Source organism: Euphorbia lathyris, chromosome 1 (assembly GCF_963576675.1).
Source record: "Euphorbia lathyris chromosome 1, ddEupLath1.1, whole genome shotgun sequence".
NCBI classification, from domain to species: Eukaryota; Viridiplantae; Streptophyta; class Magnoliopsida; order Malpighiales; family Euphorbiaceae; genus Euphorbia; species Euphorbia lathyris.
In genome coordinates this window covers 30598572-30625308 of record NC_088910.1, presented here as the reverse complement: position 1 = coordinate 30625308, position 26737 = coordinate 30598572, and the positions used below count along the sequence as shown (strand labels likewise).

General features: G+C 34.4%; 4 protein-coding genes across 4 annotated transcripts; all 4 read right to left on the bottom strand.

Moving 5' to 3' along the window:
• Nucleotides 1–356: 356 nt before the first annotated feature.
• Nucleotides 357–1431, bottom strand: LOC136217538 (probable aquaporin TIP5-1). The gene is made up of 3 exons (XM_066004119.1): nucleotides 1267–1431; nucleotides 931–1175; nucleotides 357–725 (listed from the first exon to the last, which is right to left on the bottom strand). The coding sequence occupies exons 1-3, from the start codon at nucleotides 1394–1396 to the stop codon at nucleotides 357–359; spliced, it is 744 nt and encodes a 247-aa protein (XP_065860191.1). The 5' UTR covers nucleotides 1397–1431.
• Nucleotides 1432–8253: 6822 nt separating this feature from the next.
• On the bottom strand, nucleotides 8254–9192 carry LOC136226807 (uncharacterized). The gene is made up of 2 exons (XM_066015498.1): nucleotides 8804–9192; nucleotides 8254–8633 (listed from the first exon to the last, which is right to left on the bottom strand). The coding sequence occupies exons 1-2, from the start codon at nucleotides 9086–9088 to the stop codon at nucleotides 8433–8435; spliced, it is 486 nt and encodes a 161-aa protein (XP_065871570.1). The 5' UTR covers nucleotides 9089–9192; the 3' UTR covers nucleotides 8254–8432.
• Nucleotides 9193–12012: 2820 nt separating this feature from the next.
• Nucleotides 12013–16526, bottom strand: LOC136226742 (cell number regulator 6). Its single transcript, XM_066015389.1, has 4 exons — nucleotides 16101–16526; nucleotides 15794–15908; nucleotides 14566–14831; nucleotides 12013–12535 (listed from the first exon to the last, which is right to left on the bottom strand). The coding sequence occupies exons 1-4, from the start codon at nucleotides 16206–16208 to the stop codon at nucleotides 12311–12313; spliced, it is 714 nt and encodes a 237-aa protein (XP_065871461.1). The 5' UTR covers nucleotides 16209–16526; the 3' UTR covers nucleotides 12013–12310.
• Nucleotides 16527–23440: 6914 nt separating this feature from the next.
• On the bottom strand, nucleotides 23441–24320 carry LOC136226738 (peroxisomal membrane protein 11B). Its single transcript, XM_066015402.1, has one exon. The coding sequence runs from the start codon at nucleotides 24241–24243 to the stop codon at nucleotides 23566–23568; it is 678 nt and encodes a 225-aa protein (XP_065871474.1). The 5' UTR covers nucleotides 24244–24320; the 3' UTR covers nucleotides 23441–23565.
• Nucleotides 24321–26737: the final 2417 nt, after the last annotated feature.

The following is a 26737-nucleotide window of genomic DNA, read 5'->3' as shown; positions in this document are numbered from 1 at the left end:
GATTCACCACTTTATATAGCACCTTTATATCATTAATTGTAATTATTAAATTATATTTTTATTAATATTTATATATTAAGATGAATCCGTGCATTGCACGGGTAAAAAAAACTAGTAATGAAGTACAATTTTTCAAAATAAAAATAAAATTAAATGAAGTACAAAAAAAATTCGTATATAAAAGAGAACTATTAACATTACAACTACAATCCAATCCTATTAAAAAAGAAAAGAAAAGAACTAGCAATCCAATTCCACAATAAATAAAAATTAGCAATCAAATTTTACAGGTAAACCAAAAAAAAAAAAAAAAAAAAAAAAACTTGAAATGGCAAGTTTGGAAGTATCAAATTAAATTAGGGTCCAACAACATCACAATCCACAACACGATGAGGATACACAACATTATCATACAGAAGTCCAGCAAGCGTTGCCCCTAATAAGGGCCCAACCCAGTACACTGCTTGATTTTTGAACTTTCCGGCTGCAACAGCAGCTCCAAATGCGCATGCTGGGTTCATTGATCCGCCTGAAAAAGGTCCTGATGCCAAAACATTGGCTCCTGCCATCAACCCAATCATCAACGGTCCAATTCCTCCGACCACACTTCGCCGGTTATCTCCCGCTGCATATACGCAATATACTAAACCAAATGTTAACACTCCTTCCAGAAAAGATGCTCCAAACCCTGTCATCTCTTCTGCTATTTTATACGTTGGAATACTCTGCAAATTTCAATTCTAAAATTATGCCAGAAATTCGTAATTAGGGCTAGAATATGATTTAGAGAAATATTCAAAATCAAAGTAGATCACAAATCTGTTGACATGTACATAATATAAGACGATTTTGATATGATTACCCGAAATTGACATCCCTAATTCATAATTCAAAACGATAGGAATGAAGAAATTTAGTTTTACTAATTACTTGTCCAACTGCGAGGAGTTGCAAGAGAAGACAAGCCATGACAGAGGCAATCATCTGAGAAGTCCAGTAAAATAAAGCAGTGGGAACGCTAATGTGGCCACCGACGGCCATGCTGAATGTTACCGCAGGATTCACATGTCCACCGGAGATGTTGCCGGCGATGTAGACAGCCGATGAAAGTGCAAAAGCAGTCGCAACTGCAACTATTACAAGATTCGACGGATCTGCTCCTGGCATCAATTTCCCTACACAATCAATTACCAAAATTGTTCGACGAATCGATAACGATAATGAGAAAAACGCATTATAATAAAGATGAAGGAATTGAAGACATACGAGAAGCCATGGCAGATCCGACGACTGCAAATACGTAGAAGAAAGTAGAGATGAACTCTGCAAGATAAGATCTCCAAGCACCAGCAGTGACTGATTGCTCGAAACGGGCAAATAAAGCGGCCGGAGGCATTTTGTTGAAGCAAATTGCATGAATAGAGATATTGTAATGTGTTTTGATTTAGAAGATGGAGAGAATTGAAAGAATTTTTTGTTACTGGTTTTCTCAGATGTATATATATATGGTATGCCAAGGGATGCAACCATTCGTGGGAAAGGATTCAGATTGAAAATTCAAAAATGGAAAATGAAAAATAACTGCTAAATGATACGTGGCTGCACTGCAGATGTTGGTTTTGACTGTTAGCATTTAACAATAATCATCAATTAATCATCACAAGTAATAACACTCCTTATCCGGTCAATATTGGAAATGAGTTTCGTACTGTCAAGCATTCGGTTTTTCATATCAAATGTAGGACTTTCCATACATATTTTGACGCGTTTAATATGGATCCACATATATTATAAAAGACCCTACTATTTTAATTATTACGTGAAGTCACACTACACGTATCCAAATATGAATTGAGGGTCCTTCAAATAACATGTAAGACTGGATGCTTAATATAAAAACTCTTTTCGTACACATTGGTCTACTTGATTTAGCTTTAGAATGTCTTACATGTCATTTTAGTTGTTCTTTTTCCTAAGGCTTAATACATCATTTGTCCCTTGAACTTGTCTAAAAAACTTGATTGCCCCCTGAACTTTCAAAGAGTCCCGATATCCCCATGAACTTGTATAAAATGTTCAGTTAACCCTCTAAACTTGCGTAAAATGTAATCAATTGATAACTCGGTCGCAAAAAAGTAAGTTAAATGCGGAAGATGGATTCCACGCATCTTAGAACGTTATTACATAATTAAAAAATGAATTAAAAATGAAGTTATTACTTGCTCAACTATACAACCTGTCTTCTCTAATATTAGAACTACATATCCCGATTTTGGTCGTTTTACTTTTTTTTAAGACTCGTACAATACATCTTCCGTATGTAACTTACTTTTTTGCAACCAAGTGATCAATTGATTACATTTTAATGCAAGTTTAGGGGGCTAATTGAACATTTTATGCAAGTTTAAGAGGCTATCGAGACACTTTGAAAGTTTAGAGGGTTAATCAAGCTTTTTGGATAAGGTCAGGAGACAAATGATGTATTAACCCCTATCCTAATTTCTAAGTTTCATTTCCAACCTTTTATATTTAGTATGATGCTTACATATTTAGTATGATGCTTATACCTTTTTAGGATGATGAAGCAGAAAATTAATCCAATGGTGAAAACCACACTAAGTAACGGTACTTTGTAAAAAGCAAAGTAACCACAGCGGACACCAATATTTCTTATCTACTCGACAGATTTGAAATTTAATTAACTTAACTTTTATTTATAGATGGCGTGTAAATTTCATTTTAAATTTTTGTTGCCTTAGAAATGGATAAACTTACCTTACCTGATCTTTTAGTTTAGGAACAAAAATCTATTTCTTTTCTTTTACATATAAAAGAGGAACCCAAGGCTAAAGCACACAAAAGGGATGCGAACCATTCTTTGAGGAGCAACATTAAGAGATGTGTGGTACGTGCAGAAATAACATAATGAAATAAAAAAAAAAAAAATAAGGAGAAAGTAATAGAATGACTCTGAATTTCTTTATGTGTTTGTTTCGGTTTCACAATGAGAATGATATATTCTAGAGTTGTATTTTTTACAATAATTTCTATACACGCATGTGCCTATATTAATAAATTAATTACATTTAAATATAATGAAAATTAATTTATTCAACCATTAAAATCAAAAGACTATTAAACAAAGGAAACTGAAATAAAATAAATCAAGGAAAATGCATAGACATTTTTTTTTTCAAAAAAGAAAACAATCATTTTAAAATAATTAAAAATAAATACAAAAACTGAATAATATGATAAAAAAACATTTGTCAAAAATATTTTTATGGATAAAAAAATAAAAACAAATAGGTATAAGGATCAAAAGTAAAATTAGTCTAGAGATAAAAAAATATAAATAGATAAATATAAAGATCAAAACAAAATCAAAAAGGAAAATTTAGACAAAAATATTTTTTGAGGGAAAAATAAAAAATATATAAGTATAAGGATCAAAAGTGAAATTAATCTAAGAATTAAAAAAATAAAAATAAATAAATATATGGACCAAAATAAAAATAAAATTTTATAAGGAGAGTACGTGTTCAAATTAGTAAGAGGGGGGAAAGGGAATGAAAAACCTCAGAGGGTTTTAGGGAATGAGATTAGAGGAATTTGGGGTAAATCCAAAATTAAGAGAGAGCAAAGGGAATTATTGAATTAAAAAAATAAACACCAAGAAAATGAATGAAACGTCTTCTTTTCCTTACCATTTTCTTGAAAGCCTCAAAACAAACGCCTCCTAAAATAGTATACTAGTTTTACCGACGACTTTTTTATGGGTAAATTATATATTATGTGAGCTTTACTGATTTACTTGATATCACTGCTAAACTTCAAAACATAGTATACAAGTTATTTAATATTATAACTGCTAAATTTTAATTAACTCAATCAAATGACCATACATGGGAGAAAATCTATCATTCCCATTTTAGTGTCCCCTTCCATGTTCCTTCCATAAAAAATGATCCATTTTTTTTGTGTGGATCCTTTTGATTCATAAAATATATTATTTTAATTAAATTGGGACCACTTTGTGTGAGGTACATACAAGGGATACTGAAACAACAGATTTCTCCTACTAAATATGGCCTAAAAAAGATATATTCAATAATTAAATTGTTTAGAACCATATTTATTATGTAACTACTTTTTAATTTTCTAAAATCACAATTTTTGAAGTTTCTTATCTCTAAAGATTCACTTTGCTCTCAACTAAACCACAATGGAAAAAATTGAAGAATTAAAGTTTTCTCCTTAAACTCTGAAGTATTCTAGGTATACTTACTAATTCTCCTAAAACTCTTGTTGATCATTTTTATTGTTCTTAAATAATATACTGACTTTGACATCAGAAACTGTTTCTGCCGATCCAAACGGCACCTCACAGGGAAGAGATTCTGACCAAGGAAGTTTACACAATTATTCAGTCACTAACAGTTAAATTTAAACTTATTAAAATTTTAGAGTATGGTCAACATTCTTTGAGGAGCAACATTAACATTAGGACGTGTGTGGTTCGCGCAGAAATAACATAATGAAATCAAAAAATGGAAATAAGGAGATAGTAATGGAATGACTCTGAATTTCTTTATGTGTTTGTTTCAGTTCCACAATGAGAATGATATATCACAGAGTTGTATTTTTTACAATAATTTCTATACACGCATGTGTCTGTATTAATAAATTAATTACATTTAAATATAATGAAAATTAATTTATTCAACCATTAAAATCAAAAGACTATTTTTACCAAAAAAAAATCAAAAGACTATTAAACAAAGAAAACTGAAATAAAATAAATCAAGGAAAATGCATAGACATTTTTTTTTTCAAAAAAGAAAACAATCATTTTAAAATAATTAAAAATAAATACTAAAACTGAATAATATGATGAAAAAATATTTGTCAAAAATATTTTTCTGGATAAAAAAATAAAAACAAATAAGTATAAGGATCAAAAGTAAAATTAGTCTAGAGATAAAAAAAATATAAATAGATAAATATAAGGATCAAAACAAAACCAAAAAGAAAAATTTAGACAAAAATATTTTTTGAGGGAAAAATAAAAAATATATATATATAAGGATCAAAAGTGAAATTAATCTAAGGATTAAAAAAGTAAAAATAAATAAATATATGGACCAAAATAAAAAATAAAAATAAAATTTTATAAGGAGAGTAAGTGTTCAAATTAGGAAGGGGGGGGATGGAAAATCTTAGAGGGGTTTGGGTAATGAGATTAGAGAAATTTGGGATAAATCCAAAACTAAAAGAGAGTAAAGAGAATTATTGAATTAAAAAAATAAACACCAAGAAAATGAATGAAACCTCTTCTTTTCCTTACCATTTTCTTGAAAGCCTCAAAACAATCGCCTCCTAAAATAATACACTAGTTTTACCGACAACTTTTTTATGGGTAAAATATATATTATGTGAGCTTTACTGACGATATCACTGCTAAACTTCAAAACATAGTATACAAGTTATTTAATATTATAATTGCTAAATTTTAATTAACTGATGTCCCTTGTTGAGTGTTCCCTTCCCTCTCCCCAATTTATTTAATTACAAGTGTCAATTTAATTAGCACTTAATTCTAATTTATGAACTCTGTTAACGTTTAACAACCTATCTCCTTCCTTCAGCACCAACGCGTCTCTTCAAGTTTTTCTTCAATTAACAAAGTTCTTCCTCTTCCGGTTGCGATTTCTTCTCAATTTCGATTACATTTTCATTCTCTTCCGATTACATGTTTATTTCTCTTCTGATTTTGTATTTTTATTAATGAATTTTCTTTCTCTTCTCCTCCTAGTTGAACCCAATTCTCTTCCAATTTTTCTTCAGAAAATTATTAGTTTGAAACGATGTAATTACAACTGTTTTTTTATGTCAAATTTTAGGGGAAGTTGTTCATTATGCTTCTTGCTAATGATTTCTGAATCGGAGAAATAGGAAGGAAAAACTCTATTAAAAATCAGAACCTGAAGAAAAGTAGAATAGGAAGAAATTGGAATTAAGAACTCTGTAAAAATTCAAAACCTGAAGAAAACAGAATTTTGGAAGAAATCAGATGGAAGAACTCAGTTAAATATCAAAATTTGAAGAAAACAGAATCTGAAGAAATCCGAAGGGACAACTTTGTTAAGAATAGGAAGAAAAATTCAAAAGAAAATATGTTGAGGAGAAGAGACCTTTTTGGTGCAGAAACTTAACAGAGTTAACGTTAGAGTTGGTTAACCATTGATAGAGTTGGAATTAAAATTAGATGCTGATTAGGATTAAATAGACACTTGTAATTAAATAAATGGGGGACATGGAAGGGGACACTCAACAAGGGACATCAGATTTTTATCCCATTTCAGTGTCCATTTCCATGTTCCTCCCATAAAAAGTGATCCATCTTTATTGTGTGAGTCCTTTTGATTCATAAAACATATTATTTTAATTAAATTGGGACCACTTTGTGTGAGGTACATACAAAGGATACTGAAATGGAGACAACAGATTTATCCTACCATTTATGGCCTAAAATAGATATGTTCAATAATTAAATTGTTTAGAACCATATTTATTATGTAACTATTTTTTTACTGTATTTTCTAAAATCACAATTTTTGAAGTTTCTTATCTCTAAACATTCACTTTGCTCTCAACTAAACCACAATGGAAAAAAATTGAAGAATTAAAGTTTTCTCCTTAAACTCTGAAGTATTCTAGGTTACTAATTCTCCTAAAACTCTTGTTGATCATTTTTATTGTTCTTAAATAATATACTGACTTTGACATCAGAGACTATTTCTGCCGATCCAAACGGCACTTTACAGGGAAGAGATTCTGACCAAGAAAGTTTACACAATTATTCAGTCACTAACAGTTAAATTTAAACTTATTAAAATTTTAGAATATAGTTATTAAAATTATCATAACTCTTCGATCTAATAAGTCTAAATTTAGAGGCCACAGATCAAATTCAAAAATGAACGGAAAAAAGTATAAATGCTTTAAGCTATTTTATTCTTTTATTATATGAAAAAAATAATAATCTTAATTTGAATAAGAAGAGCTGCATAAAAAGAATAGAGCATTACAATGAAATTAATAAAGGATAAAATCTAAGGGATGCAGAGTATAAACTTGAGGAAGTGAAAACACGCAGTAGTTTGGGGGTGGGGTGTCTTCATCCTTGGCATGTCATCATCCATATCATAGTATTTATGTGTACGTGGGAGACATGTCCTTGATGTGTATGAGTCTTCACATGCAGCATCATCATCATCATAATCTAGAATTCCAGTTCCCATTAAATAATCTATGTAAGAATCAGATTCATCCATCGATATTATTCTCTTCGTTTGGCGGTACAACAAAATCAGAGTTAGCTTAATTAGCTTATATATAGAACTTAGAAGGAAGGGGTCAATTGATGTCCGACAAGGAAAAGGACACCATTATTTGAAGGTTTGGGTTTCTATATCTACTTCTAAGATAACTTCAATCCTAATGCATTAAGGAATCAACTATTTCTAGTTATTTTATTAATATATAATTGTCGTATTTATGTGGGAAATTTATAAATTTAAGACTCCCTTATTTAATATTTTACAAAAACTTCTATCACATTTTTACAAAATATAATTATTGTTTTATAACTGAAGGTCCAATATTTTTTTTTTTTACTGCCAAAATTGTATATTCTAACTAGAATTGTACAAAAAAAAATCAAAAATCTAACCCATATATTTTTATTCCAATTTGGATTCAACCTAATTTAATGTATATAATATTATATTTATTTTAAATTACATTGATGAGGTATGTGGACAGTGGGCTGGCAAGCCCAACAGGCCCACCTATACAGTCTAGCTTTCTTTACAAAGCCTTGTACCAATACAGTCTAAGATTTGCTCATTCACCGTTAGATCTAGGTTTATTAGAATCCTAAGGTGGAGATTCAAAGCATCTTGAGGCTTAGATTTAATAAGCCTATATCTAATGGTGAATAAGCAAATTCACTTGCTCATTAAGATGCATGTGAAAATTACTGTGTACCAATATTTTTGCGCCCACAAGAACTAGGGACAGGCTCGTAATAAAACCAAACAGTCTCTTTGGATCAAGAACTAATAAACCAAACCGTGGTTTATTAGTTGTGGGTGTTACTTGTTACCAAAACGTTAACTCACCAGAGGCGAAAGGAGATTTGATTATCAGTTTTGAAAAATCACAGAATATATTGTCTGCAGATGTTTCCGTACTGATTTCTGCGTAAGATATTAATTAAAATATGATTGATTGGTCACATTCTTGCAAGAGCCAGCTTTTGACCAGTTTTTTTTAATTGCAGGTGCACGGACAATAATCAATTTCCAAAAAATCTGCTGCAGACTACTTCAAGATCACATTTTACATAAATGCTAAAAAAAAAAACTTCAGGCATCAATTTTGAGTTTGAGCAAAGGCGGAGGAAGAGGCAGCAGCCTCTTCACTGGCCGAACCTCCGTCTTGAATAGAAGAAAAGAAAGCTTGTCCGCCGAGAAATACACAAATCCCCCACTCGAATGTGTCACAAATGATCCAAAACTCTTCCCCACTATACAATGCCATGCCGGTCCGTACACTGAATCAAACTCCTGTATAACAAAACATGGTTCAATCAGGCGCGGAGATGCTCGTGTCACGTTAGATCACCCAACTCCGGGAGAAAATTTAAATTTGCTCAAATCAATTTCTAAGTACAAATTTTGTAAGAAAAGTTAAAGTCCGCCCCCAATTTTTATAAGCAATATCAAGAAATAATTACCTTCTTGAGAGACATGGCAATCTGAGTAGGATTAAGTTTGTTGTCGAGAACTGATCTGGTGCACCGAAACGCCCTCTCCTGCATTGCGGTGGGCATCTCGGCTGATCTGAGGCGGACATTCAAATCAACGGCTATAGCTGCTAGCTTTGCCTGATTAGGAGGCGGAGCCCTAGGCCTAACCATGGGAAGGAGTGGCGCCGGTGGTGGAGGACATTGCATCCGAACAATTTCTCTGGTCTTTGACAGTCGTTTCCTCCTACCATTCTCGGAGTTTGGTCTCTCCATATGCTCAAACAAGTCCAAGCCCTGGGGAAAAAAGAGAGAGAGAGAGAGAGAGAGAAGAGAGAGACAGGTTTTTTGGAGGGAGAGAAAATAAGAGAAATGGAACAATTGTATTTGGTTGGTAGCAGATATGTTTGAACTTTCATGTTTGACTGACGTATTCTCTAAATATATTGTCCTTCTCTGTCAAATAATGAGCTAATTTTGAATATCTGATTGTATAAAATTGTGATAAATAAGAATATTTGGGGTTAAAGATGGGTAAAATGTTCTTTCGAAAAGAGATAAAGTGAAAAAACTCATCAAATCGAGCATTTTCAAATTAGGTTTATGCAACTAATAAACTCTTTCTCGAATCTCTCTTTCACCAAACACCCATATTAAATGTTTGACTATTCAAAACATTTAAAGTGGCTCAAATTTTAATTTTACTTTAAAAAACTATTTACCAAATAAAACCACTAACTTTTTAAGTTTGATACTTTATTTTTTTATATCGCTATGAATAGTTTTTTGGAATTTCCTTCCTTAGCCCGAGGTGAGAATAATAACTAGTCCGAGAAAGAGGTACAGATGTCAATTCCAATAGTTAAGTTAGCAAATGTTGAAAAAGTTTGAAGATAATCAAAGTATTGATGGTTGTTGTGTTTACATACCTTATATATCAATATACATTTTATATTTATATCGACAGCCAAGAGTAGTCGTCATCGTTCTAGGAGTTTCCCCTAATGAGTTACCGGACACGTATTCTCCATCAGTTGGCTCTGTCATGATCAAACCGTGTTGTCATCATATGGTGCACCCTACCATGTAGTAAGCATGTTGCCAGATGTTCTCGTTTCATTGGGTCTAAAGCTTTCGGACCCATGAAGTGTCGGCCGGTGCACTTTTGCCTTTGTCCCATATCCCTTGTGCAACTGTTTAACTTGATCCAACAGTTGTTCCTCCTTAACCATGCGGTCATTGGGACGAGCGGTGGAGATTCTTCACGTGGCTGAAGGGTAATGTTCGCATATTTAGATAATATCCATTTTTCCAGATCGGAGAATTCCCTTAAATCTTTCGAATTCGAAAAGTAATATTGATCCACGTGTAAATATTTCTTAGCGCATCACTTTAATAGTTTTACAATATTTAATAGTTTTAGTTTATAATATTCAACCCTTATTTTATGTAGCGTAATTTTCAATTTCATCAAACAACACTTAAGTTTTTTATTTCAAAATCAATTTTTTTTAATATGTGTGATGTTTTTTTATTAAAAAAAAGTTTAAGGAGAGAAGGGTAATTCTACCTCCAAACCAGAAAAGTCTCGATAAGATCATAGAAAGAGTTTACACAATGTTTCATATATAAAAAATCCAATAACAGTAATGAGAATCAAACTCAGGCGGGATGCCATAAGAATCGTTTCTTTACCATATATGTGTAATATAACCATAATAAAACAATAAAAATCTTATTTTAAACATTGAAATATAAGAGCAACATGTTTTGAATTAAATTAGGCCTAATATATTTGCTCTATGAACTTGTCTAAAAAGTTTGATTGGTCCCCTGAACTTTCAAAGTGTCTAAATAGCCCCCTCAACTTGCATAAAATGTTCAGTTAGCCCCCTGAACTTGCGTAAAATGCAATCAATTGATCACTCGATCGCAAAAAAAAGTAAGTTAAATGCGGAAGATGTATTCCACGCATCTTATAATGTCATTACATAATTAAAAAATAGATGAAAAATGAAGTTATTGCTTGCTCAACTATACAAATTGTCTTCTCTAATATTAGAAGCGTATATCTCGATTTTGGTCATTTTACTTTTTCTAAGACTCGTGTAATACATATTCCACATTTAACTTATTTTTTTGCAATCGATTGATCAATTGATTACATTTTGTGCAAGTTCAGGGGGCTAACTGAACATTTTATGTAAGTTAATGGGGCTATCAGGACACGTTGAAAGTTCATGGGTCAATCAAATTTTTTGAATAAGTTTAGGGGCCAAATGATATATTAAGCCATTAAATTAAATGGTTTTTAGAGATTTCATATATGTTAGAATAAAAAAAAATTAGAAGTTGAAGGTAAATTCCCTTATGGTTTCCCCCATCTACACAAACACTCAATTTACTCTAGAAATAATGGAGCTCATAATACCAAATGCTAATTTATTAGATGGGGGTTCCGATTATGAGAAAGAGACAAAAAAGAAAAGAGAAAGAGCATGTCCTTATTTAGCGATTTGGTGGGTAAAAGATACGTTCAGGTACGGCCACAGGACAGACTGCCCAACACCTATAAAGCTAGCCCTATTAAATAATAGAACGTGGGTAGGGAATCAGGGCCTCTTCCAGGCAATCCTTTTGCTTCAGCTCCACGAATGACATCACTGTTATATACTAATACATGATTTTTCATTTCTGGCTCTGGGCAGGGCCTACTCCACCATCATAAATTGAGAGGAGTTCACCAAAAAGGATTAGAAAAAGTTAAAAGGGAAACAAATTATTTGAGTAGGAACATATAGTTCATAAAAGTTAGTGCTTTTACCTCATTTAATTTGAAGAGTTCACAATTGAATGGTAAATAGAAAAAAATTTGATGTTCATCATATAAATGAGAATAAAAGGCTGTGATTTGATTTGGGTTCAAAAGCATAGGTAATGTATTAAATTTTTTGGATAAGGGTTAATTCTGTAAAATGAATTTTAACCCTCTTCCGAGGCAAGGATCGGGGCCGGTTTGGAGAGTGTAGAAAATGTGACGGCACAAGACCTTCAAATTTTCAAATAGTACAACAACAAAAAAAAAAAATATATATATATCAATAGAACACACTCAAATCACTGGAGAGCACCCAAATACCCCATCCAATATTTAAACATCTAGTGAATCCCCAAACCAATGGCTGCATACTACTAACATAAAAAGCAAAATATGATACTTAATTGCATACGAAATTCCACAAGGTGAATACATTTAAAAGATACACCAAAAAGATAGGGTAGATACAAGTAAAATATACCGAGGTCTATTTGTCAAAATTCATAAGCCAAGATCCTGACCCCCACAAACAAGTATCACCCGGCCCCTAAAGATTCAAACATTCTGATGGTACATTCACATCAACAGCGTTTTTTTATCTATAAAGATACTGCCTACAACTAGTATTTTCCATATCAGTTTTTCTTATTAATTGGACTGTGTTTCGCCTAATTTTGGGTTCACAACGCTTGCATCTCTAAGTTGGTGCCTTTTTCAGAGGATGGTTCGATTTGGATATCTCGATTTTCGCTGGTAGAGCTCATCTCTTGGACAGGAGGAGGATTGACAATGGTCATTGGCATGGCAAAGTTATCCGATAAGCGGCTTTTCATCTCTCTGTGCTCCTGGCATATAGCACACCAATGCATGCAGCAGTGCACCATACATGGATCACATGGTGAATTCTGCAATCCACAAGAACATATCAGCAAATTGTGAGTCCAGAATACTTTGAGCTGAGTAACATACTAGACTTCTGTTTTGGATCACAGGAAGGCATCAATTTATGGAACACCCATATGAATTCAAATTAGTAATTTGATCCAAAGAGTATGCATTAGAGTCAATAAATGATATGATAACCAGTGTGCACATACTGTGTTACCAGGCTATATTATACTATGAACAATGATAGATGTATATATCATGCACCTCATCACAGTATTCATGCAAATGTGCAATAGTTATGAAATTCATAAAATGCAATATGAGAAAAAAAGACCAAAAACCATCATCAGATTGCTGGGTCTTCTTGAATTCAGACAGGCTGATAACACAAACAAGACAGGGCTCTGAAGATACATCTATCAACATTTTGAAATAGAGCATGCTAATATATGAAGTGAAACTACAAAGCACAACAGACAGAAAATGGACCAGATCATCGCTTAGCACTCTTCCTCTCTCTCTCTCTCTCTCTAGCATATGCTCGGATAGTGTCAGGCAGACTAATTGTTGCATATGGAAATTATTTGCAATTTTCAGTACAACTCACTGCTTTTAACTCGAGAAAGGATTTGAAGCATCCATATGGAGTTAACAAACAGATACAGAGAACACAGTAATAAACAGCATTATGGTAATAGAAAATGAGTGAAAAAGACGGGGGAAAAACATATTTAAGCCCTCGACCTTTCCAGTTTTTGTTGATTAAGCCCTTAACTTTTCAAATAGCCACATTCAGTTTATGACCTTTGATTTACACGCCTTGAGCCTCTCAGTAAGGGCTAGCTAATTGAGCCGTAAGTGAGGGGCTCAATGTGTGAAAAATAAAGATTGAGGGCTTAACGTGTCTATTTGAAAGAGCAGGGGCTCATTAAAAAAATTATGGAAAGGCCACGGGCTTAAATAATTATTTAAATTTTTCTAAATTTATCTCTTTAAAGTTTTGATTCCAATTAAAAAACACATTGGTTTTTAAATTATAGTTGTGGGTTGCACTTGTTTTATCATTTGCCAAAATTAATAAAGTTTCTTGTTGTTTTTGATATATTTTGAAGAAATTCACTTACTATGGAATTTTGAATAGAATAAAAATAACCAATTATTTATTTAGATAAAATTTTAATTTTAAAAAATATAAATCTTTTGAAAGTTCAAAAAAATATTTTATTGAAAATATTTTTTCCAAACAAAACAATTAAATGGTAAAAATCGAGTTAGGTCGTAAATTAGACAAGGTAAACATGAAAAACAATAACATGCATCAAATTAATAAAAGAATAAGAATTTATATTAATTGAGCAATGCATTTGATATTGAAACAAATTAATATTAAAAAAAGATAGAGAAGTCCTTTCGGAAAAAAAGAGATAGAGAAGTGTATTAAAGCCCCTGACCTTTCATTATTTCTTGACTAAGCAAGCCCCTGATTTTTCAAATGAGACACATTAAGCCCTTAAATCTTAAATTTTCACACATATTGAGCACCTCGTTAACAGTTCGACTAGCTGAGCTGTTAATGAGGGGCTTAATGTGTGTGAAAATCAAAGATCAAAAGTTTAATGTGTCTAATTTGAAAGAGAAAGAGCTTAATCAAGAAATAAGAGAAAGATCAAGAGCTTAAATATACATTTTTTTTGCAAAATAATGGCAATATGACTTCTCTAACAAATTGCTAACAGTAGAAAATACGGAGAGAACAACAACAAACAAGGGGAAAATTAACAAGAAATGAGGGAATTCCCTTCTCCAAGCTACAAGAAAATATTCTCGAAAAGCTACCCTCCTGTACAAAATACATTTATATATTATTTACCACTAACCCATACTCACTCCAAATCCCTGATATAATAGACTCCAACTAATTCATTCATGCTATTCTCTATAAAGCTACCAATGCGCATGCACAGTTTTGATGTATCTCCAAAAAAGATTTGAAGGATCCATATGGGATTTGTTAGCATAAGGGGTATACAAGAGAATATAGGATTACCTTAAGGTGATATTTCTTCTGTAAGGATTGCCGGGCAATACCAGTGTATATACCACACATCCACCAAGCAAAAAGTAAACCCTCACAAATTAAAAATGATGTCCTTGGATCAACACCATAGAAGATTGATGTTCCTACTGCTAATGCCAAGCCACCTTCAACACAAACAGCATGGCAAATGCATGGTGTAGTCCATGGGGTGTCATCTCTCAAGTTTTCAACATTTCTTCCAAATAGAACACAAGGACAAAATAGTCCTGTCCAGCCTGTAGGATTTTGAAATGGGAAAAGTAGTGAGTTACTTTCAGCTTATACAGATGACCAACTGAAAAATTCAATGGAAATGAGACGCAGTGCAGTTGCAATATATACAAGATCTAAAAGAGCATCATCCCATTCATTAAAAATTCAACCATGTTCCACAGCTTATTAGAAAAACCTTTCATGGATTCGGATATTAAAAAAGCCATCCTAATCTGTGGCCAAACTTAAAGTAGACAAAACAAAAGTTCAACAAAATTTTGTACGGGGAACTACTCCAAACAAGTTTGGTACTGCACCAAAGGCTAAAAAACGCTACCATAGACCAATTGGCCACTGATGGTAAACAAAACAGATTGCATAGCCTCTCAATCCAACTATATAGCATCTTAGTATGAAAGCCAGTTAGTGTGAGAACCACAAAGATGACAGCAATATGATGTCATCACCATGTTTATTCTTCAGGAATGTCTATTTTCGTAAAATTACTGCCTTGATTTGGCAATAGATGTCCAATGCACCTAAAAGTATTAAATACTTATAGAGTTACAATGTGAATACTCCGCTGCCAAGTATGAATTCTCAAGTTCCAAATTTCATATAACAAAATCAGTTTCAAAATAACCAAATACATAAAACACATAGGTTACGAGTGTTTACTTACTCTTCCCGCAGGTTTTTCTTCTCCGAACTTAGCCTTGTTCTTGAAAATTGAAAATTTGAAAGTGGCAAATTTAAGAAGAATATGTGATGTACAGAATGCCCAAGTTAAAGTTATAATGAAATGAAAAGACATGGCTACATCAAGAAAGGCCTACAGTGAAAAATTTAAAAACATAAAAATCAAACAGACCCCCACAAGATAAAGATACAAGAGACATATATATTATGTACAGGACATGGTAGATCCCAATATGTAAATCATCAAAAGAAGTTAATGGCATTGTAATTCTACGCATTAACTTACAACTTTCAGTATCTTCAGCACAGCCAAAAATTCCAGTAGTCCAAGGCTCGTCCGTAGGAGGCTCAAAGTTCTCGGGCAAACACTGCCCACATTCGTTGCACTTCCGAACAGCCAACTGCCAAAGAAATTCAAACCTTCAATTCATCAGATTTTAAAAGTTTAGAAGCAAATTAAGGTAACAGATAATGAAATTCGAATTAAGTTAACTAAGCTCAGTCCGAATCAGGCATTAGATCTAACCTGCAAATTGAATGAAATCCTAAAACCTGTAGAGAAAAAGAACAAGACAAGAGAGAGAGAGTGAAACCTGAGGAACCTCGATTGGCTGATTGAGCTCACCAGGCTTAATGTCCTCTGCAGCCGCCTGCTCTTTCGTTAGCTTAACATATCTCATCTGAACGCCTCCTTCTGCCATCTGATCTCACCAAAGCCAAGATCAAACAAAAGACAGAAACAAGAAGCCTCTCTTTGTTGAGTGGCCGAATGCGTGAAAAGTCTGAAGTCTAAAGTTTGACTTCAATGTGCGGGTATAACTGTAAACATAGGGCAAACCTTGAAAAATACTTATAAATGAAGAAATTTGGCGAGGAATAAGATCTGATGTTTGTTGGATAAAAGAAGACTTGTAATGAAATCCAAAAAGGTCAACTTCAACAACCCCCACGATATTAGTCTCTCAAGTTGTTCTTCAAACTCGCGAAGCTTCGATCAATACACTGCGTTTAGTAGTCGGTCAGGTCCGCCCACAAAGAAAGGCAACAGATTCACGAATACATGCTCGTCAATTTCACGTACTTCAACGAATCAGTGATCGCCACGTCTATGGTACGGATAGATATCAATAGCCCTCTTCCTAATTTGTAAAATATCACCTTTAGCACAGCATGCTATAGATTATTATTATTTTTTAATTTTGCAATTTGCTATGCTAAATCTTTTAATAAATTATATATCAAACTGCTGATTAACAGGGCCGGTTCTGACATTTTAGGGGCCCCAGACGAAATAAGAGATAATGGTCCCTTAATAAAAAAAATTATACTAAAAAATTTAAAACTAGAAAATTGGGTTCATTTTAGTCCTAAAATACCATATTATTTGATCAATTTTTAGACCCAATAGATATTATAACTAAATTTGTAAGTCGTTGTTTTCTATCACTTGCTGATGATGATGCTGAGTCAACAAGTCAGCATAATTGTAAGTCAACCCGTCAGCAAGAGTAAAATCAAGAAGTCGGAATGCTGAGTTATCAAGTCAGCATGGATGTGGTCAGCATGGTACTGAGGTGATAATACAGGTCAACATGGTCTTGCTGTGTTACCACTGGTCAGTAGGTCTTGCTGAGTTTGTACATTTTTGAGTAAGGATATTTTGGGTATTTTCACAACCTTGTAAAGGCTATAAAAGGTCTGGGTTGGGAAGTAGTTTTATAAGAGAGATTCTTAGACTAAGTCATAAGTGTACACTGTGATAATCTGAATTGGGGATTGGGAAAACACGAGAGTTTCTGGAAAAGGAGAAACTGTTTCAATCTTGTTGTAATCTCCATTGATTAGTGAAGTTGCTGGATGTAGGCAGTTAAGCCGAACCAGGGTAAATTCTGTGTGTATTATTTTGATTGTTGTTTCAAGATCCAATCTGTGATCTTTGTGTACTTTGTTTCTCTGTGTGGTTGATTGATCGTTCGAAGCGTAGTTCAACAATTGGTATCAGAGCTAATCAAGAACAGAGCAATGGGTTTTACAAAGATCGAGATCGAGCGTTTCAATGGTAAGGGAGATTTTGCTCTATGGAGACAGAGGATGAAGGCAATCTTGGTTCAAATGAAGGTTGCGAAGGCTCTGAAGGGCGAGAAGGAATTTCCGGCGACAATGACGAAGGAGGAGAAAGAAGACCTTCTTGAATTGGCTTACAGTACGATCGTCCTGTATCTTGGCGATAAAGTTCTAAGAGAAGTTTCGAAGGAAACCTCAGCTGCTGGGGTTTGGCTCAAGCTTGAACAGTTGTACATGACGAAGACACTCACCAATCGGGTTTATCTTAAGGGAAAGCTTTTCGGCTTCAAGATGAACGAGGACAAGCCAGTTGAAGACTATCTTGATGATTTATCAAAGATCATAATTGACCTAGAGAACATAGAGGTAAAGATTGAAGATGAAGATCAGGCCATAATGATCTTGAATTCTTTACCCCAGTCTTTCAGTCATTTTGTTGAAACCATGAAGTACGCTAGAGAAACACTAAGTCTGGAAGAAGTTTTGATGGCGCTAAAGTCAAAACAGATTGAGGCCAACACCAACACTGAAGCTGCAGAAGGATTGTTTGTTCGTGGAAGGTCTGAGAAAAAGGACTCTCACAAGCCAAAGAACAAGAACGGGAAAAAGTCCAAAACTACATCCTCAAGCAATAAAGAAGGCAAGGTCTACAAGTGTTTTCACTGCCATAAGGAAGGACATTTCAGGAAAAACTGTCCTGAGAGGAACAAGAGTCTAGGTCAGCCTAAAGATCAAGGCGAAGCCGATGTGGTAGAAGAAGGTTATGAGAGCGCTGAGGTCCTTGCTGTCACTGATAAAGATCCAAACACTGACTGGATCTTGGACAGCGGATGTACGTTCCATATGACTCCCAATAGGACGTGGTTCGAAGACTTTCAAGAGGAAGGTGGGAGGGTTCTTCTAGGCAACAACAAGTTGTGCAAGGTACTGGGTCAAGGCTCCATTAGGCTGAAGATGTTCGATGGTCAAGAAAGGATTATGACCGGTGTGAGGTATGTGCCAGAACTGAAAAGAAATTTAATTTCTTTGGGTACGCTTGATAAACAAGGATACAATTATAGAGCCGAAGGGGGTATCATAAGGATATCTAGAGGACCTTTAGTTGTTATGAAAGGTACCATGAGTAATGGCCTATACACACTCCTAGGTAGTACTGTGTTAGTCTCTACCGCAAATCTCACCGAGTCTAAAACTGATAGAACCAATCTTTGGCACCTTAGACTAGGTCACGTGAGTGAAGTTGGTTTACATGAACTTAGGAAGCAGGGTTGTCTTGGTAAAGATCACATAGGAAAGATAGATTTCTGTGAGAACCGTGTCTTAGGAAAGTCCAGTAAAGTCAAGTTTCCTAAGTCAGCAATACATAGAACCCAGGACATTCTTGAGTACATTCACTCTGACCTATGGGGGCCAACAAGAACTAAGTCTCATGGTGGGAGGACCTATTTTATGACTCTTATTGATGATTACTCTAGAAGAGTATGGGTTTATATTCTAGCTCATAAGAATGAGGCTTTGCAAACGTTCAAGGATTGGAAAGTGTTAGTGGAAAACCAAACAGGAAAGAAAATCAAAAGGTTGAGAACCGACAATGGTTTGGAGTTTCTTGACAAAGATTTCATCACTTTGTGCAAGAAGTCAGGTATAACTAAACATCATACCGTTCCTGGAACTCCACAGCAGAATGGCCTAGCAGAGAGGTATAATAGGACTATCCTAGAAAGAGTTAGGTGCATGTTAATCCAATCCAGTCTCCCTAAGTCTTTCTGGGCTGAAGCAGTGCAAACTGCGTGTTACCTAATCAATAGGTGCCCATCATCTGCTATAGGTTTTAAAACACCTATGCAAATGTGGTCTGATCACCCAGAGGATTATGAAAAACTTAGAGTGTTTGGTTGTTCAGCTTTTGCACACGTTAGACAGGGAAAATTAGAACCTCGGGCTCTAAGATGTGTTTTTATAGGCTACCCTATAGGAGTCAAGGGCTATAAGTTGTGGTGCCTAGAATCTGGTTATAAGAAATCCATAGTCAGCAGAAATGTTGTGTTCAACGAGATGGATTTTCCTTATCGGAAAAACCAAGAAAAAACTCAGTTAGAACCGAGTAGTCCTAAGTCCATTCAAAACCTTGAGAGTGTTAAGAATGAGGTGGAGCTTGAAGAAAATAGTGAAAACGCCCGTAAAACCGAGCAAGAAGTCAGTGATGGTAATGATACTGAGTCCAGTCAAAGCTATAGACTTGTTAGAGACCGTGAAAGAAGAGTCCCTAGGGCCCCGGTTAGATATGGTTTTGAGGACCTTGTAGCTTATGCATTTAGTGTTGCTAAGGAAGTACAAGAGTCTGAACCTGTAACCTATAGGGAAGCTGTGAATTCGGTTGACAAGGAACAGTGGCTTAACGCTATGAAGGATGAGATAAAATCCCTTGATAAAAATGAAACTTGGATTTTGGTAGATAAACCTTTTGATAAGAAGTTGGTCGGTTCAAGGTGGGTGTTTAAAAGAAAGGAAGGGATACCTGGTGTAGAGGAACCTAGGTTTAAAGCTAGGTTGGTGGCCAAAAGGTTTACTCAGCAGGAAGGTATAGACTTTAATGAAATCTATTCACCGGTTGTTAAACATAGGTCTATAAGGATTATTCTCTCTCTTGTAGCTCGTTTTGATCTAGAATTAGAACAGTTGGATGTCAAAACATCTTTTCTTCATGGAAACCTGGATGAGGTCATATATATGCAACAACCAGAGGGTTTTGAAATAGGAGATAAAGACCAGCGGGTATGTTTGCTTAAGAAGTCTCTATATGGTCTGAAACAGTCCCCTAGACAGTGGTACATGAAGTTCGATGAGTTTATGATAAGTCAGGACTTTCATAGGTCTAGTTATGACTGGTGTGTGTATAGTAGAGACCTTAGTGATGGCTCTAAGATTTATCTCTTGTTATATGTTGATGACATGCTTATAGCTTGTCAAAACAAAGCAGCCATAAATCAGTTAAAGGCACAACTAAACACACGGTTTGAGATGAAGGATCTCGGGTCAGCACGGAAAATTTTAGGGATGCAAATTTCTCGAGACAGAGGAAGAAAGAAGCTATTCCTAAGTCAGTCAGTTTATCTGAGCAAGGTGTTAGAACGTTTTGGTATGACGAATTCAAAGGCCGTTCTCACTCCACTTGCAAGTCACTTCAAGCTGAGCAGCAAGCAGAGTCCTCAAACTGATGAGGAAAAGGAAGACATGGAGAGGGTGCCATATTCGAGTGTTGTAGGCTGTCTAATGTATGCGATGGTCTGTACACGTCCAGATTTGGCTCATGCTATGAGTCTCATCAGCAGGTTCATGGCAAATCCAGGAAGAGCTCATTGGTCAGCGGTGAAGTGGGTGCTGAGGTATGTCAAAGGCTCACTGAGTAAAGGTTTGAGTTATGGTGGAGCTGAAGCCCTAGTGGATGATGTAGCAGGTTTTGTTGATTCTGATTATGCTGGTAGCATTGACACCAGAAAATCCCAAACCGGGTACGTATTCACTGTGTTTGGAACTGCAATAAGTTGGAGGGCAAGTCTACAGTCAGTTGTGACTTTGTCAACAACCGAAGCTGAGTTTATTGCTGTTACAGAGGCAGTAAAAGAAGCTATGTGGCTGAGAGGAGTCTTAACGGAACTTGGAGTGACACAGATTGATGGTTTGAAGATTTACTGTGATAGCCAAGGAGCTATACATCTGTCAAAACATCAAGTTTTTCACGAGCAATCCAAACACATAGATGTGAGAATGCATTTCGTCAGGGATGTGATTAGCACTGGTACTGTTCAGGTGGTGAAAGTGGGAACTGAGGATAACCCAGCCGACATGCTGACCAAATCTGTTTCAAGTAATAAATTTGAACATTGCTTGAAACTGGTTAGGATGGTCAGTGGTCCTTGAGTGTATTTTCTTCACTAGTTGATGGAGTGAATAGAAAGACAAGGTGGAGATTGTAAGTCGTTGTTTTCTATCACTTGCTGATGATGATGCTGAGTCAACAAGTCAGCGTAATTGTAAGTCAACCCGTCAGCAAGAGTAAAATCAAGAAGTCGGAATGCTGAGTTATCAAGTCAGCATGGATGTGGTCAGCATGGTACTGAGGTGATAATACAGGTCAACATGGTCTTGCTGTGTTACCACTGGTCAGTAGGTCTTGCTGAGTTTGTACATTTTTTAGTAAGGATATTTTGGGTATTTTCACAACCTTGTAAAGGCTATAAAAGGTCTGGGTTGGGAAGTAGTTTTATAAGAGAGATTCTTAGACTAAGTCATAAGTGTACACTGTGATAATCTGAATTGGGGATTGAGAAAACACGAGAGTTTCTGGAAAAGGAGAAACTGTTTCAATCTTGTTGTAATCTCCTTTGATTAGTGAAGTTACTGTATGTAGGCAGTTAAGCCGAACCAGGGTAAATTCTGTGTGTATTATTTTGATTGTTGTTTCAAGATCCAATCTGTGATCTTTGTGTACTTTGTTTCTCTGTGTGGTTGATTGATCGTTCGAAGCGTAGTTCAACAAAATTTATAACAAAAAAATAATATATATTCAATAAAATTAATTTTTTTGGGCCCCTTTTAACCTTGGGCCCTAGGCGGCCGCACCCCGGGCCTACGCCTAGGGCCGGCCCTGCTGATTAATAAGATATTTTTTCTAAACTTTGAAACCCATTAAAATTTATTTATTTATTATATATAACCCAAGCGGATTGTCGAGTGGTAAAGGTTCTTCCACCTAATGAGTGAAGGGTCGAAACTCATTTTGGACATAGCAATCTTATAAATCTTTAGACCAGTTGTATGCCTACCGAATGAATTAATTAGGATGTGGATATAATTTAAAGTTACATACTATAATATTATAATATTATGGACCCTCCAGGATTACTTTCATGATTTGATAAAAAAAATACATAATTGAAATGCGAAACTCTTATATTTATTTATCAATCTAAACAATTATGTAATATCACTAACCATAAATAACAAATCTCAAATTTTTCTATAATAATAATATCATGGACCTTTGTTAATCAAATTTCTTCACCAATGGATTATCAGTCTGTCTCAGTCATATTCTTAATCATATTTTAAAGAAAATACCGTATAACACATATAATTGTATCTTTATTAATATATAAAAATATATTTAAATGATAAAAATATTTTTAGATTTTTATTAATATGTAAAATTAATGAAAATTAAGAAATATATATCTATTTTATTTTGATATTGCGAAAAGTATCTTTATATTATTTCTATGTATCTTTCGTTTCCAAATTAGGTGTAGCATATAAATTCATACCTATAAATAATAAAAATAATAACAAAAAGACAATATAAATTGAAAACAAAAATGTAAATCATTACAATAACAAACTCATTTGAAAGTAGATTGCAATAACAGTAATTGAGTATATAAAAAACTTTCAAAATAAAATTTTCAATCCTCTAATTAAAAAAACTGTTAAAACGAGTCTTCTCAAAATTAGTAGGTTTGAGCTTAATCCGCTGAATCGTTTTTCACCAAATAACACTATTAATTTTTTTAACTATGGTAGAAATCTCTAATTTACCTCAAACTTCACTTTACTAAATAAGGTCATAGACCGTAATTAAAATTTTGATCAGGTGTCTCCCACGTGGCAAGTAATTATTGGAACCTAAGGATGAATTATATTCAATTTGTGATGTGGTTAAGTAATAAGATTTGTGGTCATAACATTCCAATTATGATGCTTGAAGGATGATAAGTGCAATTACCCCCACTTCATTGAGAATTTAAGCAGAAAGTTATACAAATAAAGATTTTAAACTATCAATCATTTACCCTGAAATAACACAAGAAAAAGAAAAGTAGAATGATTTATTGTAAAAAGCACAAAAAGCAAAACATAGAAAAATAAAGTTTCTCATGTATATATTAAAAAGTTTGATTGAATTATACATATAAACATGTAAAAAAATATATGAATCTATGAAGGCCAATTTCTATACCAACCAGCCCAAGCAGAAACCAATCCAGAAATCCCAAGAGTAAAAGCATGATTACAGAAAGGGTTTGGTTCAATATCAGCCAAAGCAATAATCAAATCTGCAACATTTGCTGATATTCCCATCAATCTCATCACTCTATCTTCTCTTATCTTTCTAATCTTATTATCTTCATCTTCTTTAAGTTTACCAGAACTAATCAGCTTCCTCTCAGCTTTAATTCCCTCTTTGACAACAATCAAATCAGCTAAAATGAAAAACACATACCCAAAAGACTCACCAAATGCAGAAATGAAGCTCATCCTTCTAGCCAATTTAGGGTCCAAAGTTCCAATTCTAGATAGCCAGAGGAAGTGATCAAAGAAGAAGTAAACCATTTCACCTGCATTAGCAAGAACAGAAAGGAACTTGAAAGTGGGCGAAACCCCAGGGGTTCGTCTTAAAGCATTGAAACCAGTGAGAAATCTGCCAGTTCTGAAGGCTTTTCTGCTGAGGCCAGAAGCAACTTCCCATTGCTTGAATCTTTGTGAAATGTGAGGGTGTGTTGATTCTGTGTGCCAAACGACTAGCTTTGATACGTATTGGAATGTTTTCACGAGCTTGTCTATGCCGTCTCTCTTTGCTAGGAAGATTACAAGCTTGTCTACTGTGTCATTCATGGTGATGAGGTTGAAGAAGAAGAAAGAGTAAAGTGTTGGGCTTTTTGTGGAGAATTTGAATACAAACAATTATTACAAGTAGAGTAGATATGAGCCACAGATTATAAGGGTGTTGTTTTGGATAATTCTTTGTGGTTGGACCTTTTGTTTTGGCTCTCTATCTATTAAGAGTAGTTTTTATTTTTATTGTAATTATTGTACATAAGTAAATTATCTCCTCCATAATCCATCATATTAGTTGCCATTTTTGATCTTCCCTGTTTTAACACTTAAAAAAAAATACCCTTATAATAACACTTTTTTTAAATGCACTTATAAAAAATGTCACTACAAAATATATATCTATTTGCTTTAATTTGACATTCTACGGTATTTAATTAAACTTAAATAAATTAATTTAAGACCTATTGCTTAAACTTAAATAGGTCCAGAGATCGATCATCGCCTTTGGGAATGGAAAAAATTTTCGTGGCCAGCAGTCCCACTCATAGAGGGTGCAAACAATCTGCGAAAGTGAATAGTCACTGCTATCGGCGGTGGATACACTTACAAACAAAAAAAAAAAATAGCCCATCAAACTCAAAACTCTTTCATTACCATTACCAATATCTAAGAGCAATACGATCTATCTGTTTGTCGGCTCCCTTAGTATGATACCACTCCTTTGGATTTTCTCTTCTCTCTTCTCCGTAATCGCTCCTCCCTCTTCTCTCCGTGCTCTTCTCGGTCTTCCCTCACACTCACCGGTCTTCTCTCTACGCTCTTCTCTCTGTGCTCTTCTCAGCCTTCCCTCACACTCACCGGTTTTCTCTCTACGCTCTTCTCCCTCCACCCCAGGTAGTAAGAATCGAATTAAATGATTGCAAACTTTTCAATGGTAGAAACAGTAGAAATACAGTTAAAAATGGGAAGACAATGAATAGGCAATTGCTATTTTAAACGTAAATGTTATAAAATAATAAAGATGTGCATATATAGAAATAAATAGGTCTACACACATAATCTCAGCTATAGCTTGTTTCCTAAAAACAAATAAGTAGTATTTGTAACGAGAATTGATCCAACTTGCATATGCACATCTATTTACAAAGTTTTAGTTAATAATTTAATAAAAAAAAGTTTGAACAAGGCATACCAGTTCTGATAAATGGCCAATCAAGTGATTATAACTTAAACATTAAAATTATGAATTAAGTAACATTATTCATAACCATTGAGTTTGTTGAAATGAAGAACAATAATTGACCTCACATAATGTTTGTTTAGATTGGCATAAATATGAAGATAAGCCCACTTGAATATGGTCCTCTATTATGTGCATTTGTTTCATCTAAAGGGTCATGTTTCCATCAGGTCATGTAGTTCAGCATGAGCTTCTTCCATCTATGGGGCTAGAATTGGGTGAAAGTGGATTTAGAAGCCAACGAGCTTCATTTGTGCATATACAAGAGGATGACTTGAAAGTAAAAGTTGAACATGTTCAATGGTGGGATGTATGCAGAAGATCAGATTGGTCCGAAAGAGAGGAATGCATTTTTGGGACAAAATGCTCTTGAGACAATGACAAAAGCATGTTCTGCGGATATTCTTACAATGGATTTTCTCTTGCAGGAAGTTCTAAAGGATAGAAGCAAAGTTAATGAGTTGGCTGAATTGTTCAACCCTGTAGTCAGAGCATTTGATGGGATTGCAGGAGAGGCACTTGATGGGATGCGAGTATCAATGAGGGTTAGACAATATGAAGCTGGCATTATTGATGTTAATTAAACTATCCTACCTTATGTTCTAATTCATTATGCGCCTTTATGTTCAGGTCGATTTGGAGTCCTTGAGGGAAGCACACATCCTCGAGTCTGGTTTGCCGAAGAGGTACGTATAACTGCAGAATGAATGATGTTTGTTGATCAAGTGCTATGAGTAAACATTTTAAGCTCTATCAGATCTTTATGGAAAATATTTTGCATAGTTGGTTGTGTACAATTTTATATGAATATAACTTGGGAGCGGCCTCTTGCCAATTAAATTGGCAAGGGAAGGCTTGCCCCCAATACACCCTTGTGGTGGGACCCCTCCCCGGACCCTCGCTCAGCGGGGACGCGTAATGCGACCGGGCCGCCCTTTTTTTTTTTATAACTTGGAGATTTTGTGTTCTGTCAGGCCTTGTTGTGAGCAAAAGTTAATGAACTTAGACTACCAAATGTCATCTCACGTCTTTTCCTATTGGAGTCTTATGTTATGTACTAACATTAACCCATTATGTTATTTATTTGTCTCATATGTCCTCTGTATGTGTCTTATATCTTTCTCATATGATAAAACCTGACTGTCTTATGTTTCTATTGTTCCAGATTTTGCCTATTGTATGCGTCTCTGTTGTTCTAGATTTTGCTTTAGAATAAATAATAATTTAATAGTGAGCTTAGCGTGTGGCACTAATGTAGCACTACAAAAAACTTGGGCTTTAACAACCATTTTGTAGCAGCACTTCTTATAA